The 17,392-nt window shown below is 35.3% G+C and overlaps 1 protein-coding gene across 4 annotated transcripts in view; it reads left to right on the top strand.

Moving 5' to 3' along the window:
* The window catches only part of LOC117179610 (NFU1 iron-sulfur cluster scaffold homolog, mitochondrial-like), an 87,527-nt gene extending 70,767 nt beyond the window's left edge, over positions 1 to 16,760 (top strand). For all 4 annotated transcript variants that reach the window (XM_033371596.1, XM_033371595.1, XM_033371599.1 and 1 more), the window contains one exon: positions 16,414 to 16,760. In XM_033371596.1, the coding sequence (XP_033227487.1) occupies positions 16,414 to 16,641 (228 nt within the window). In that variant the 3' untranslated portion in view covers positions 16,642 to 16,760. The remainder of the gene's footprint in view (positions 1 to 16,413) is intronic.
* The last annotated feature ends 632 nt before the right edge of the window (positions 16,761 to 17,392 follow it).

Here is a 17,392-nt window from a genome sequence, read left to right as displayed (position 1 = left end):
AAACTTGTTTCAATCTTATATCTGGCACTGAGGAGGACCCCTATCTGTGGTCAAACCGTTTGCCAATCTAATAATTTAAGAAATGCATGTTTTATAATTAAGTATTTTCATAAGACCCTAATGCTAATGAAAAATTTCTTCAAATACTGCTAGAAATATCTGTTTCAAGTTTTATGTAATTACGGTGGAAAACTTTTGGAGGTAGAAAAACCGTCACCCTTAACGAGAAAAAACGTTAAAATTGTCCAAATTACAGGTGCCCATCGACACCGGTCCTAAAATGTGTCTTTAGACACCCCGAATATCATATCAAAAAATAAGGAAAATCGCAGCCAGGGAAAACTTTTGAGGGTAGAAAAACCGTCACCCTTAACGAAAAAAATCGTTAAAATTGCCCAAATTATCGGTGCCCATCGACACCGGTCCTAAAATGTGCCTTTGGACACCCCAAATAACATATTAAAAATAAAGAAAATTGCAGCTAGGGAAAACTTTTAGGGGTAGAAAAACCTTCACCCTTAACGCAAAAGAATCGTTAAAATTGCCCAAATTACCGGCGCCCATCGACCCCGGGGCGTTAGAAATGTTATTTGTAATAACCTTTAAAAGTGTAATGTATGTATTCACTCATATTTATTTCTTAAATATCTTTTTTGTCATATCGTTAGAGCGTAGCAGTACGGTACTAATTAGTACTGCGCCCATGTGAATTTCTTATTGGGGTAGTACATGATGGCAACCATCATGGCTCTATGAATGAAGGCCATGTGAGACCTTTATCTATTATTATTACGTTGCCATTAGGGGCCTCGCCTGGATTGCCCTTATGGGCCCCCCGAGGCTTGTGTGCAATCCATGCGAGCCCCTGCGTTGTCCCGCTAAATTTTTCCACATGGTTGGTTGAAAATTGATCTACTTTGTTCATTCATGACACACAGTCAGATTTTACCAAATCCTCTCCTACCACAAATCGTTTTACTTAATTTTTAGGTAACCGCTAAATTTACACAAAAATTAGTCGGCCAAAATCATGTAAAATTTATTACGTAATTAACGCACAGCCCCTTGCATGACCGTAGGGACCCGTATGGATTGCCTTCAATCCTTGTGGAATCCATGAGGGCAATCCAGGCGTGGCCTCTCATGGCAACGAAATGCTAATCCGTAAGGATCAAGCATGCACAGTAAAAATAAATACTTAAAGTTATATTCGACTTAATTTCAGATTCGACTTGAATTAAGGAAGTACCTGAATTTAAGTGTGCAAACTATCTTGCATAAAGCACTAACTTTTTTTAAATGAGAAACTACTATACAGCTCGTGGCCATTTATTCTAGTCGCATCCTACTCCAATACTCCATGTCGCGTTGGTCAGTGTCGGCTATGAAACTATGTTTCCATAATTCGTGGAGTTTTCGTTTCACGGATTTAAAAAAAGTGCTGCAACAAAATTAGTTCCAGTTGTCAGCCAATATTTGGATTATTAATTCCATCAAAATAATTGAATTATTACAAAACTTTTTACTTCGCAACGTGAGCGCCCTTTTAATACATTACGGAACGCAATTGTCTGAAGATTTTGGACCGCACCTGCCTCCAATATACCATTTTTACCATTTTTCCTTATTTTCTTACAAGTTTGAACCCAACTTGTATATTTTCTAAAACGAATAACTATTATATAAGAACAACCGAGGAGTGTCGGTAAGGCGTGAAAAATTCCTGGTTTTCAGTTAGAATATTGCCCTTAATTTCAGTTAGGGTAGTGTATTAACTTAAGGTTACACTAGGTTTCAGTATAAATATATTCTTAATTGAAGAGTGAACATACCTGAATTTCAGGTCACGCCTCCCTGAATTTCAAACGGTCCCGACCTGAATTTCAGGAATCGAATTCCCTTAATTTAATGTTCAGATGTAATTCTTAATTTCAGATTGCCTATGCTTTTTTTGTGACACCTTAAAATAAGCCGAATTTTCGACTTAAATTAAGTACTTTTTTTTGCTGTGTGGGCTTCCCTCATGGAGCCCTCATGGTTGCCATCATGAAGCCCTCGTGGTTTTTTTTGCCAGAATTGGTACCTGTACTGGCATATCTCTGGGATGATAATGCTATTCTGTATTGGGATGCCAGTGTTGGCCAAGCACTGGATTTTGCTACTGGTGCAGTTTCGCCCCACTAGGAAATTCACAATGGGCGTAGTACTACGTCAGTGTTATCTAGTACCGTACGGCTATACTCTAACGATATGACAAAAAAGGTATTTAAAAAATAAATATGAATTGATTGCGCGTATTTTGACTTTCAATAATAATAGTCCTGTTTAGAGTGAATGCATATATTACGTTTTTAAACATTATATTACAAATAAAAGTTATAATGCTATGGGATATCGAACATACATATCCCTACCTAAATCTATCGCCTAGCAGTCGGGAGTCTTAACCACTGCTAAAAATATATAAGTTGACACTCGATGAAAAAACCATCCTCATAAGCTACAGTTCATAAAAGTTTAAGAAATTTTAAGCTCTATTATTCTAATTATTTATTATTATGAGAAGTTATGTAAATGTAAAATACACGAACCGTTAACAGGAATATCAATATAATAAATTTTTAATATATAATTTATATTGATTACAGTTTTTCCTCTCGTAATATTTTGTTTTTTCCTGTCGTAGAATATTTTACAACTTTTTAAAATAACAGAAAATGTAATTTTGTATGAAAATTAAAAATTCTTAACGACAAAAATGAAAAATTTGATCGTGAACTTTGACCCTTTCCTGATAATAAAATATTTTCAACTTTCGTGTATGGTTTGGGCTTTAGGTATTTTAGAACATTTTACAAAGTTTAAGATTACCGTAAAATGTAAATTTTTCTGAACATTTACACTTTTTCATAAAGATGGAACCTCGACTTTTTTCCTTAAAAAAGTTACTTGTTACGGGACAGTTCACTCTTTGGACTTCAAAATTTTAATCTTTGACCCGCGAGGGCAATCGAACTGGGTCCCCTGCGGCAGCCCTTATGGAACATACATATTTTAAGAGTTCGAATTTCAAAAAAGTGTCATCGGATTTTTGACAGAAATTCATTGTTTGCAAGTCTGAACTCATTAAACCTTGAAATTTGTAGTGTTAAAAAAATATTCATAATTTTGATTTAGAAATTTTAATCGTTGATCCATGAGGACGAACGAACTAGGCCCTCCGCGGGGGCCCTCGTAAAATGTCTCCTCGTGGATCACCGATGTGGGCGTCTAGCGCGGACCCTCATCTTAAGAGGGCTAAACGGCGCTGTTTCCACCGGGGTTAAACAAAAGTTATATTTTTTTAGAATATTTGATTCCAATCCGACACCTTCGCATAATTTTTCATTTAAAAAAAACCAAAGATATTTTTATTTGTAATATAGCGTTACAACTTTTCAGCAATAGACGTTTTAGATTTGTTTTATTATGGTATTTTTTAAAAGTGCCATCTCTCAAATTAAAACTTTCAAAATTGGGTTTTTTTTTTAATTTGAATTTAAAAATTATAAAAATTGTATACGTGTTTGAGAAAAAAAAAGATATATTCCAAAATAAAAGTTAGATTTTTAGTTTGACATTTGCAAACATATACTGCCAAGTGGCCGGAACTGAACATTCAAAAATCTCTACTTATATATTTCAGAATCTGAAGACAGCGACACAGATCTCCCTGTCGATGAAAACGCACTGAAAAAGCAAATAAAACGCACTCGTTCCCTTTGAAGTGTCCATTAAAATTTTTAAAAGGCTATTTCACCCAATAAATCTAGGCTGTGAGGTTTTTAAAAAGGTGTGTTAGTAGTATATACCATAGCGTTAGTGAAAATCGGTGTGCCTATGCCAATGCGACTAGGATACCAAGTAGACCAGCTGAAAGGGATTAAAAATAAAAATTTCAAATTTGTAAAATTTTGAAATTATCTACGAGAAGGTTAGAAATTCAGAATCTACGGGTTTCGATTATTTCAGATATCTAACCTTTTCTTTTTAATGTTTAAAATTGGAGTGAATATAACTAGAAAATTGTATATTAGTATATAAGTTATAATTATAAATAAGTATAATGAGAAAATTCATAAATTAAAACAAAGTGTTAATAATTTGAAGAGAAATTTAAAAAGGGAGAGTCGGATTCATATACGTGAGGTGGCGTGAGTTAGATGCAGCTACTCGAAAGGGGCCGCAGAGGCTCCACTTACTGATAGTTGTGCTTTCTAACCCCTACCGATAGAAATCTCTGAGTATTATCAAGCGAAATAGCCTAGCCCATTTGAGTCTATAAGCAGAGTCGATTTGAATGATTTAGTCTCTGCAATAGTCTGAGAGATTTGGGTCCATTTCAAGGTCCTTTTAGTGATCCTTTTAAGAGTGGTGCGACGGTAATATAATGTTCCTTTTGTATTCGTCACGTTCCGGGCGGGCAGATCGTTATTTACAGTAGTTGATCGTCGCTAACCAGACTCTCCCTTTTTAAATTTCTCTTCAAATTATTAACACTTTTTTCTTTAATTGATGAATTTTCTCATTATACTTACTTATAAATATAACTTGTATACTAATATACAATTTTATAGTTGAATTCAATAATGTTGTATTTTTTGGCGTATCTCATTCCATTTACGAGAAACGTTGTATTAATTCCAATTTTAAGCATTTTTAAAATAAAAGTTAGATATCTGAAATCATCGAAACCCGTAGATTCCGAATTATTATGTCTTAGGCTTTTAACTATGAAATTTAAAAAATCTACATCTGAATTTTAATCCGAAAGCTTAACAAAGGACCCTTGAGTGTCGGCTGCTCTATGGATATAGCCTCTCTACTTACTATTTATGATCGTATTTATATTTTATTTTCGGAAAGGACATTTTAAAGCCTTTAAAACATTTAAAAGAGCTACCTGGACCTTTAAATCTATCTACCTGCGTGCCTGCGGAGAATTTCTGTGAGCTTCTCTAACCCCAGAGAATCTTTAGAATATACTCAGAGACTTCTATCGATAGGGATAAAGAATTTACTCTCAGTTTCTCTCTGCGACGGGAGAAGTATAAAAAAAATGCAAACATTTCTCGAATTTAGTACCTCAAATTCAAGTTTGGCATGGCCTGGGAAGGTTGTAGCAAAAATTTTGAATTCATACCTAATAGTCTTTAATGTATTATCTTTAATTTAAGTCAATAAAAATTTTTAATTTTTTACGGGTTACGAAGATTCAACCAAAAATATCCAAGCTCCAAATGTCAAGTTTCAGTCGGCGCAATTACGACTTTCGATCGCGAGAGCGGTGACCGCCGAAAATTTCTCAGATTTTGTTTCCTAACTTCAACTCGCGTTGCAACTTCAAATACAACTGGAAAACAAATAAAATTTACAGAACGTAATCTTTAAAATCTTGAATTTAGTTTAAGATAATAAAACTTAAAAAATTTGAAAGGGTTCCCAATATATGACAATAAATCTCTAAGCGTGTCTGCTTCGAGTTTCAGTCGGCGATCACATCAGGCGGCTGATTGACTGCAACTCGGCGCAGACACGTTTGGATATTTTTAGTCGTTTCTCGAGAACCCGTGAAAATTTTTGAAGTCAAGTTGAAGTCTCGAGGTACAAAATTCGACAAATCCTTGCATTTTTTAAACTTGTCACATAGTATTTTGTCTTTGAAAGTTCAAAAATATATCCTTTAGGTCTCAATTAACGCGTAATTTAAGCTTTGTAATAGTGTTTAAAAAGTTTCTCGCTCCATTTTTAATCGAGTAAGCACGTTTCAAAGTCAGCAGTGATTTTTAATATAGTGAAATATTGCTTGATTCAAGTACGGCCGTGCCCGCGTCAGTGGTGGGCCAATTAATAAGAGGACCGAAGAGGGGAAACCGTCGTTGAGTTGAATTGTGTATTTTAGCATGAGATCATGGCTATACATACGACTTTTTCGAGCAAATATTCTAAACGTAAAAGTAAGTCATAAATTTACGAATAGTAATATTTTTCAATTGTACATTGTATTCTGTCAGTCATGTTCCATTCTTTTGTTGATTGACGCCCACATGGCGTAAAACACATGATGTGACGACTGACGTCACGCGCATGCAAAGCCGAATAAAATACAGTGGCAGTTTGATAAAAACAATCCAAATCATTAATCGTCTACATTTTCTGGCTAAAAGGGTTTATTTTCGTAAAATATCAGTATGCCTGGATACGTTAAAGCCAGTTGGGATAATTTCCCCAAAATTGTCACACTTAAGATGAGTAATTTTTTTTGTTGCGAAATGCTCCAATTTCAATGTTGCTGAGACTGGAGGAGGTAGAGAAGTTAGAATATACTCAGAGATTTCTATCGGTAAGGTCAAGGGTCCTTTGTTAAGCTTTCGGATTAAAATTTAGAAATAGATTTGTTTACATTTCATAGTTAACAGCCTAAAACATAATAATTCGGAATATGCGGGTTTCGATGATTGCAGATATCTAACTTTTTTTTTAAATGTAGAAAATTGGAATTAATACGTTTCTCGTAAATGGAATGAGATTCGCCAAAACAGACAATATTTTTTAATTTAACTAGACAATTGTATTTTAGTATATAAGTTATAATTATAAATAAGTATAATGAGAAAATTTATCAATTAAAAAGAAGTTTTAATAATTTGAATACAAATTTAAAAAGGGAGAGTCGGGTGAGCGACGGCCAACTACTGTAAATAACTCTGCCCGCCCGGTACGTGACAAATACAAAAGGAACATTATATTACCGTCGCAGCACTCTTAAAAGGACCACGAAAAGGACCCAAATCTCTCTGACTATCTCTGAGGCTAAATCATTCAAATCGAACCTGCAAATAGTCCCAAACCGGCCAGGCTATTTCGCCTGAGAATACTCTGAGATTTGTATCGGTAGGGTACTTAAACGTTTAGAATATTTTTTGTCCAAAAAGGCGTATGTATTTCCATGTCGAGGTTCAGCAATTATATGCTAAACTTTCTAATATTTCCACGTATACTATCATGATCATGCCGTTATGCTAAAATACTCAATGCAAAAATGCATTGACGCACGTAAGCTTACAGCGCGCGCATCCATGCAATGCGAGGGCAGATAATAAACGTTGCTTGACAAAATCACTCCATGACTCGCGATAGAGATAGGAGACTCTCCAGCCTTATAATACTCAAATGTTGAAGTTTCACGGCGCATGGAATAGGCAAGAGTTGGTTGTAGTACTTTTGCTATTCTTACCGACAATTTCTGACATTAGTGTACATAGTGAATATATTTTCCTATACAAATAAAATTGTACAAAATGTTTCAATGGTTTTTATTTTAATGATTTCCTTGAGATAGAAAAGTTGTATCTATTTTTATAAACATTCTAGCTGCATTTATGTTTATATGTAATATATTGTAATTACCCTACCGAAAAGAATCTTTGAGTATATACTAAAAATTCTGTAGGTCAAAGAAGCCCAGAGAATTTCTCCGCAGGCACTCGGGTAGATATTTTTAAAGGTCCAGGAAGCTCGTTTAAATGGTCTGAAGGCTTTAAAATATCCTGTCCGAAATTCAAATAAGAATACGATCATAAATAACAAGCAGAGAGGCAATCTCAATAGAATAGCCGACACTCAAGGGTCCTTTGTTAAGCTTTCGGATTAAAAGTTAGAAGTAGAATTTTTTTAATTTCATAGTTAACAGCCTAAAAAATAATAATTCGGAATCTACGGGTTTCGATGACTTCAGATATCTAACTTTTTTTTTTAATGCTTAAAAGACAACATTTTTGAATGCAACTAGAAAATTGTATATCAGTATATAAGTTATAATTATAAATAAGTACAATGAGAAAATTCATCAATTAAAAAAAAGTGTTAATAATTTAAAAAGAAATTTAAAAAGGGAAAGCGGATTAGCCACGACCAACTGCTGTAAATAACTCTGCCCGCCCAGTACGTGACGAATACAAAAGGAACATTATATTACCGTCGCACCACTGTTCAAAAGACCACTAAAAGGATCTTGAAAAGGACCCCAATCTCTCAAACTATCTCCGAGACTATTTTGTTTCAAATCGACTTTGTTTATAGACTCAAATGGTCCAGGCTATTTCGCTAAAGAAAACTCAGAGATTTCTTTCGGTAGGGTAGTACAATATAAATGCAACTAACCTTCCTAAATGTGTAAGTTTACCCACCTGTGTTCTAATATATGAACCACAAACACTTTAATATTTCATGAAATTTTATTTTTATAAAAAGAATAATTTTTCTAACGATAGAATATATAGCCATAGGTAAAGGACAGAATCTTCGAGTACGCTCCTGTTGTCCATTTCGAAGATTAAATTCTATTGAGCTTCACTATGTTGTTATTCTGTTTTAATTTTTGTTTCTTTCGGAGTTTCAAGATATATTCAGCGCCCTTTACTTCGAAAAATTCACAATAATTCCTTAGGTCTAAATCAATCAATTTTTTTTTAAATGGTTCACGATCAGTAATTTTTTCCTTTATCTTATTATCACCTAGAAAACTGATCATTTCAGAAGTTTCAGTCTTTTTTCTCTTCATTATTTGCTTCTAGTACTTTAAACAATTTTTCAGTTGAACCAGATTATGCTTTTTCACGATTTTATAGACTAACTCATCCCTGCTGGAATTAAAAAGACACAGTAGAACCTAGAAATAGGAACCTCGGACTTACGATATTCCTAGAATTGATGTCTTCGTCATTTTGGCGATGCGGGGACCGCGAAATCGAAAAAGAGGTGGTGCACAGTCATGCGTGGCTAACAGCAGCAGTACGACAAAGGGGTAGTTCTTGGGTACTCACGTGCATCTGGTGCGTAATATTATGTATTCCAATAGAAAATCTTGCACACAGCCTTGTATGTATACTTTTGGTTTACCTAGAACTAAGATCAAGGCCACTGCAAGTCATCTCCGAAACCGGTCTTCGATTCAGGCTCCAATGTAGAAATTCTCTCACTATGAATCATTTTCTACCTCCAAGATAGTAATGAATAAAGATCAACATGGGAGAAAATTTGTGGCTTTAATTTTTTAAATCATTCTACTGTTAGTTTGAGGTGTCAAAGTGCGACAAAAAAGTTGACTCATAGTTGACTTTTGTTTAGCCTATTCAAAATTACCGTTTTATTGTAAATTTTCAGATTGAACAAAGAATGTCTTGTCTGTGCTCAAACTATCTATAAATCATTTCTAGTGGTTAAAAATAATTTGAGAAAATATGTATTACTTTATAAACAACCAAATTACAAAAATTATTTTTTTAGATAAAAAATTTTTAAGTCGTTGAAGCCCGGATTTTTATTATAAAATGTGAGAGCAAATAAGGTTTCATTACGATTGTTTTAGAAAATTTATAATTGTTGTCAATTTTTAGAGTGTTATATCAAAGAGTCATCGAAAATACGTTTTTAGTCATTTCCGTAAACAAAATGCGAACATACTTGTTGAAATATAGCAAAGGTATTTATTTGTAAATATGATTAAAATAAACTGAAGTCGTTGTCAACTTGGAAAGTATCATAGTGAAGAATCATTTTAAAGATATTCTTAGTCAATTTCTTGAACAATAATTGAGCCGATTCTCTCGAAAGTAGCCAAACTCTAAATTTGTTTATAGAAATTGTTTAAGTAATTAATAATACTTTGAATTTTGTAAAGTATCGCAGCAAACACTTATCGGAAAGACATTCTTGGTTGATCCCAAAAACAAATTGGCGCATTCATTTGAAAAATACGCAGACTGAATTTGTTTTTGAAAATTGTCTAAATGATCAACACCTCTCGAAATTTTGCACAGCATCCTAGAAAAGAGTCACCGTATAAACATACTCAGCAGATTTCGTAAACAAATTTAGCCTATTCGTTGAAAACAGCTAAATTCTGAATTTGTTGATAAAATTTGTTTAAATTTAAATATTTCTTATGAATATATAAAGATTTAAAGTCAAGAGTAACCGAAAAAAGATTCTTAGTTGATTCCGTAAAAAATTTGAGCAACAGTAATAAAATTTATTGTGCTAAATAAAAATGTTATGCATATGCATCATTTTGAGGTTAGCGTCATTTTTCAGCTCTCTGTTATTCCGACAATGTAGTTCTCTGTCGTACCGATGCTGTCGGTAAGCACTGTAGAATACTTATGGGAGAAAATTGCAACACAAGAGATGAAGTGGGAAATTGCCCATGTAATGGAATAAAAGGCTCCGTCTAAATCCGACTGCTAAACGCACCCTCTTGGCCTGTGGGTCAACTCCCCGGAGTTCCTTCGCAATTCTCGATATTTTTCAGACTTTGCGCGTCGGTAATTGCTAAGTTAGAGAATTTTTTAAACGAGTTACCACCGGAGTTACCATAAACGTAAATGGTGTACTGAATTTTTTTTTACCACTCGAATATTAAATGTTTATTCTACCATATCTAGTGATTCACGATTATATTAGTAAGTATTTATACAATAAAAACTAATTATTTGTTTTTTAAATTAAAATTCAAAATATTATATTGTTACATAAGTATTTATATACTATAAATCATAAAGTATTACTTATAATTTTAATACACTACCGGCAAAGGTTTATGTTCACTTCATTTTTTAATGATTGATCAGTTCTCTTTATTTTAATTATGACAGAGCTAAAAAAATTTCTCTTTAAAATGTTGATTGCTCTCAAAATTACAAATTCTATATGAAATCGAGCAGAGGATAAAGCCAGTTTGTCCATTTTTTAAGTAGATATGGCAAAAATAGTGTAAAATTCTAATATTTTCTTAAACTTTAACTTTTCAGCAGGCGCACCGTGTAATTTCCCTTGATCGAGTGCTTGTCGTAAATTTTACGTCATTCGGGTTTATCCAAGTTAACGAAAGAATTACAAATTTTTTCCATGTGAAACAGCCACAAAATTTTCATACTGAAAACAGAAGTCCCGGTTCACCTTCCTAAAACCCCAGGTTATGTTCTAAACCTAATAATAATATTGAGCAACCCCTCAAATTCAACCCTATACTTTTTAAACAAACAATTCCAAAGTTTGTCCATGTAAAACAGCCGTTACTTTTTTTTAATTGAAAATAGTCGCACAAGTCACTTTCAAAAGACTCTAGGTTTTGTTCTGAAACCATCAATAATATTCGATAACCCCTTGAAATTCACCCCTATCACTTTTCACGAAACAATTCCAAAATGTCATCTTTTAAAACAGCCGTAAAATTCCCAAATGAAAAACAGTCATAAGTTTTACCTTTACAAAACCCCATATTATGTTTCCAACCCCTAAAATTAACCCCTAATTTATTCAGCGTACTCGTCCGCCATTTTGCTTTCTAAATTTTCCATATCGAATTCGTATTCAGCGACCCAAAAAACCTTCGAGTAAAATAATTTGGCACATTTTATACTTTTGGCCAACCTTTAGCGATTCGGTCCCAGTACAAAATCGTCAATGTTTATTATTACTGGAGTTGTTTGCCAGGCAAAAGATTAATTTGATAAAAATGCTTGAACATTTCAAAATGCTATAAACTTTTTATTCACAGCTTTTGACAGCACTATTTTCAAGTCGATTAACTGGCCAGTCGGCTAATCGACACTGAATACCCGACTGTATACCTGCACCTGCTCAAGTTTGTTTAGTGGGCGGATGAAGCCAACCAACAAGCGGCCAGTCGGCTATTCGACTAGGACGTTTCAGCCCAATAGACGACTATGCATACGGTTCATTATATATTTTAAGGATTGAGATTTTTCATTGGTTTTTCATACAAATATTCTAAATAAAAAATAATAAAAAGAGTTCCTATTAGAAATTTTAACCTGTTTAAAATTTAAATTATGTACTTACGTGACACGAAGTGCGTTATGATGAAAATCTTAACCCTCCGCCATCCATGTGGGTCATACGTGACCCAAGTCATTTGTCGAGGTCGAATTTTATCGAGAAGAAACAAGTTGACGCTTCATTCTTTCCCTCTAAAAAAAGTTGCCTCATATGAGGTCGCTTTTTTAGTGTAATTAACGAAGCCAGAAGAAGTTGTTGTTATATAATAAAACTAAAGGCGAGACCGATACCTTCGACTGATGTGTAAACATTATTTAGGACCTCGCATTATAAAACGATGGCCTTTACGATTGTAATATGGCATGCCAGATCAAGCAGGCATCAATACAGTCGTTTTTTATACTTTTAAAAACAATGGTGAATCTCGGAGCCGTCGTGAATGTTTAGAAATGTTGTGTCCTGATCTGATAAAATCATAACTGCGAATTCGGTTGAAGAAGCCTAATTTATAATTTTAGCACATGATGTGTGAAATTGTTTATTTTTTAAATACAAATATTTGTCGCAAAATCAACATAATGTTTTTTCTTCATGCCATATTCCTTTCTAAAAACACCAATTTCACGTGTCGAAATAAATATGATTTTGGAAGATAACACAGGTAAGTAATTTTTTGCAAGAGGTCTTAGACCAATAAAACCTCGTAACCTTTTTTTTTTTAACTATTTTATTTTAAAATTTATAAAATTTTGATGAAATGTTCACCTTTTCCTTGTTTTTTTTTACTATTTGAATTATGTAAAACAGGCCATTTTTTTGTTGAATATTCAAAAATAATTGAATGATAAAATAGAGGATATAAATAATAACTTAGAAATTTCAAACTATTCTTCAATTGTCAACTGTATTGGTGGACGAGGGCGCCAGACGCTTTAGATAGCGTCACTCCAAAAAATTGTTAACAACTACAACTTTATAATACATTCAAGCTCTTCTAAGAAGTCCCTGGCTAGAAGGGGTAGAGGAGGTACTAGTGAGGGCGAAAAAGCATCGTGACACTCAGATTTCAATATATGCATCACACACTATTATAATTTGCTAATTCTCTATAACTGAGCAACGAAATATTTTACCTCAAACCAATTTACACAACATAAAAAAAATATGTCACAGACCAGCAAAACATATCCTCAACAAATCCGCAAAAATTTACCGTTGCTCATACCGAGTTCTCACACAAAATTACTGGAGATAAGATTTTAAAGGAACTGACGCCTACCTTTTATCCAAAAGACCACGGCTTTCCTTTCCTTACTCTTGATTACTGTGTTTAGAGAAGTCTACTATTCTCTAAAGAAATTAGTTACTCGGCTAACGGCCAACACTAGACTGGATAGCGTCCTGCTGATATCAGCCTCCCCTCTTCCATCAGTCTCGCCAGAATTGACTTACCGTCAGGTGCTGCCCTCTTTATCCCCACTACCAGTTGTTACTTCCGTGTACGGGACTGGATGTCCTCCTGGTGGTATGCCGGCTCGATGTTTCCTGGCAAGATGGCTACGCCGGTTTGTTTTGACATGTGTCGGACTGAGCATAGTTCCGCAAGTCGCAAATGAATTTGTGTAATTATACTCGAGCCGGAAAGAAATCGGTAGACGGACCCATCGTGTGTATGTGTAGTGGCTTTCGTGATAAGAGGTGCAACGGCACTGGGTGTAGTGTACAGTGGCGAGGTTGAGTGCGGTGATTTCTGTGTTTGAAGCGGGTGTTTATTTTGTCGGAACTCATTTGGAATTACGTGATAAATAGGAGACAAGGCAAGTGTCAGGGCCCCTTAACCTAGTCACCAGTTATTTAGAAGTAATTGATATACAATTAAAGGTAAAAACAGTGACATTGCTATATTAATAATTCTTTGAGTGGAGGAAAACTCCTAACTTATACCTGACTTATCCAACATTCATTCCCACTCCAATTCTCTCTCATTCCCTAATCTAATCAATTCATTGTGAGTTAGTGCTGGCCCAAAGTATCCGATCCTTATTCTAGTTATGATGTTCCAATTAGGTCTGGCGGGAGGATCAGAACGAGTGACAGGCCACTACGTTACACCACTTCCTAAAATTAATGATTTTATCACGTATTTTGTATCGTTTTCTTAATTATACTTATCCATATTTGACGTGAAATAGCTTTTTTTGAAGCTAGCTTATTGTTTAATTCACTTTGTCACAATTGTACACTTTATTATAATGAATGAACATAAATGAAACAAACTAACGAAAACTAACGCTCTTCGTGTCAAATAACATCATTTAAATTATAAATAGCTTAACATTTATAATAGGAATACTTTATATTATTTTTTATTTAGAATATTTTCATGAAAAACAAATGAAAAATCTTAATCCTTAAAATATATGATAAACCGTATGCATAGTCGTCCACTGGGCTGAAATGCTTTAGACGAACAACCGACTGGCCGCTTGTTGGCTGTTTTCATCCGTCCACTAGAAAAACTTGAGCAGGTGCATGCACCTGCTAGGTATACAGTCGGCTATTCAGCATCGATTAACCGACTGGCCAGTTAGTCGGCTATTAGGCTACGACATCTACACACAAAATACTGCTTCCAAGTGTACAGTTATTCAAATAAATAATTATAAAACAGGAATATAATTACAAAATATTTGAATGTAACATACACGATTGCAAATTCCTAAATATTAAACTGCAAACAGTTCTACAACATAGTTTTAACTTTAAGAAATATATGACCCAGATATTTATAACACCCACTGCAGAGCAGGAAATAAACTTTTGTTAATTTAATTTTTGAAGCAATTTTTTTTGGCTTCTGAAATTAGTTTGATTAAAAATGTGTATACATATATTCGGGTTGCGAATAGAGGGTCCCAGTACCAAGGGTTTCTGCTGAATATGGTTACAAAATAAATTGGCAGTCGCGGACAATTGTCCAGGGGTGGTCCCGAAGAAATTAACCCCCAAGCGGAGGTGTGAAAACCGTGCCAAAAGCTGAATGGCACCTGGGTGAGGTGTCTAGAACGGTGACTCTGGGATACCGGGCGACCTCTCAGATTATGCAGCCTTATCCTTGCATGCGGGGCTCTACAAGGATGGTCGAACCCCTTTCCCTAGCTTCTCGTGGGAACAACAATGATAACACCAAACATAGTTGTTGTAAGTGCGGTTCAAAACAACAGAACGCGCAGGGCTTCCGAAAATGGGTCGACCAACAATGCCGACCACTCTAGAGCTGGGGGAGCCAATGAAAATGGATTCAATGCGATGGATCGGCGGGATATCGCGACCTTTAGGTGGACGGAGCGACTGAATCAAGACTTATTAAAGTGCTAAGATGCGACTGTGGCCCCTGAACAGAGTTACATGGCACGGCTGCATGCTCTGTGGTGCTAGAAAAACCCAGAGCTATCACACTTTTCGCAGCAACGTCTGCGAAACCATGCTGAACTACTCCGTAAAAGGGGCTATGTAAGCGGAACGCCTACTCAACCACAGCTAGAACAAGCGGATAACAGAGAAAGAGAGGCGACACTAAGACCAACCTCGGGTAGGCATCCAATAGAGAAAGAGCGATGCTTTATAACCCGGAGAAACATCAACACCAAGGTTTCTCTCAAGCCTAAAGATCTAGCAACAAGAAAGAAAGAAAGAAAGACAAGAAAGGTTATGCACATGAACAAAAGCATGCATCTTAAGTCTTCCGTTCCGCCACTGTACATCTCACGCCGTCAAGGTGATCGCGGAATATTGTGTCTTGAATGTCTTCGCAACAGGATTATTCTGGGTACAGCACATAGAGTTGCAACTGGAAGAGAGCCTCTTCTTAAAATGGTCAGGAATCACGAAGAAGTGGTCAAACTAGCGTTTTTGTACAAAGCAGCGGAGAAGGCTGCTGAAACACGTGGACTTAACTTCAGTATTAAGGGTGAGCAAAATCCATCAAATCTTATCTATCTCGAGTACTCACTCCTGAAAACCCGGATTAAAAAAGAACAAGAGAAAAACTTTCGTGAACAGCTCCTCCATAAGAGGATGCACTGTATCTTCCTCAGAAATGTGAAGGATCAGTCAAAGTCTTGTGAGCTAACGTTTTCTTTCCTTAAGTCACTCGGATTGAAGTCTGGTACGGAGGGTTTCATTTTGGCATGCCAAGACGGTGTCATTTCCACCTTAACGTACTTTCGCCACATTTTGAGCCAAGACATTCCTGATGATAGCTGCAGGGCGTGCCATGCACACCCCGAGCATGTAGCTCACATACTATCTAGTTGTCCAATTTACGCGGGAACGATCTATATTCAAAGGCACAATGCGGCACTAGGAGTTCTTTATTGATTTCGTTACAGACTGTAACCACCTATCTCACGTTCGCGAGGGAAATTTTACCGCGATTTTGCTGGGAGCGGGTGCAATTTTTCAGATAGCACCCGCTCCCAGCGAAATCCTGCGGTTGTCCTTATGACAAATTTTTAATTTATATATATATATATATAAAACATTTAATACATACTGGATTTTTATTTTCAGGGTTTTGAAGAGGGGATCGTAAAACTGAAAATGCAAGGATCGTGTACAAATTGCCCTAGCTCTGTGGTAACACTTAGGAAAGGCGTGCAGAATATGATGCAGTTCTACATACCTGAAGTTTTAGGCGTTATACAGGTAGAGGACAAAGTGGACAAAATATCAAAAGAAGAGTTCGAGAACTTCGAAAAGAAAATAGCAGATGCTGCAACTACTACTACGGATGAATGAACTAAACAGTTTAGTCGTAGCATGCTGTGTAGTAGTAAATCCAATAGTAGTTTTATGTTGAAAATTTAGGTATATCTATTGTAAGACAAAATAACATTTGTTTTGTTATAAACTTTACCATAGAAAATTTAGTAACTTTTGAATCCGAATATCAGTAAGGCCTCACTAATTAAAATAACGCATGCCCACAAAACAAAAGTTGTCTGCACGAGACAAGTGATTAGCTATCCTTATGGATTTTGAGCAGCTGAATCCGAATATGGCCTCAGAATTTGTCCTACACGTCTCAGTTATCCCCTAGATGCAACAATAAGGGAAAAGACTAGGGATTTTCTAGTCACACAAGCTATACAAAAAATGTGTCTGCACGAGACAAGTGATTAGTATACTCTTATGTATTTTGAGCCGCTAAATCCGAATATGGTCTCAGAATTTATCTTGCATGGCTCAGTTTCCCTCTAGATGCAGAAAATAAGGAAAATCCTAGGGATAATTTGCACATTATCTTGTTAATATCAGTATACGCAAAAAAACACTTAATTTGTACACAGACATTCTTTAGTGTGCCTTCAATTTCCCCTAGCTTGGGTAATTCTAGGGCAATTGAAGGTCTTTCTCAGATTATATAGATTTACATGGAAAAAAATAAAAAAACCTAATATCCTTTACAGTTTTGCGTGCGAAACCAGTTACTTGTCCCGTGCACACAACTTGCTTTTGGTGGGCACGCAAATCAGCAAAGGATATGGCA

Source organism: Belonocnema kinseyi, chromosome 9 (genome assembly GCF_010883055.1).
Source record: "Belonocnema kinseyi isolate 2016_QV_RU_SX_M_011 chromosome 9, B_treatae_v1, whole genome shotgun sequence".
Lineage (NCBI taxonomy): Eukaryota > Metazoa > Arthropoda > Insecta > Hymenoptera > Cynipidae > Belonocnema > Belonocnema kinseyi.
Note: the sequence above shows the minus strand (reverse complement) of the source record. Positions and strands in the feature narration are given on the sequence as shown.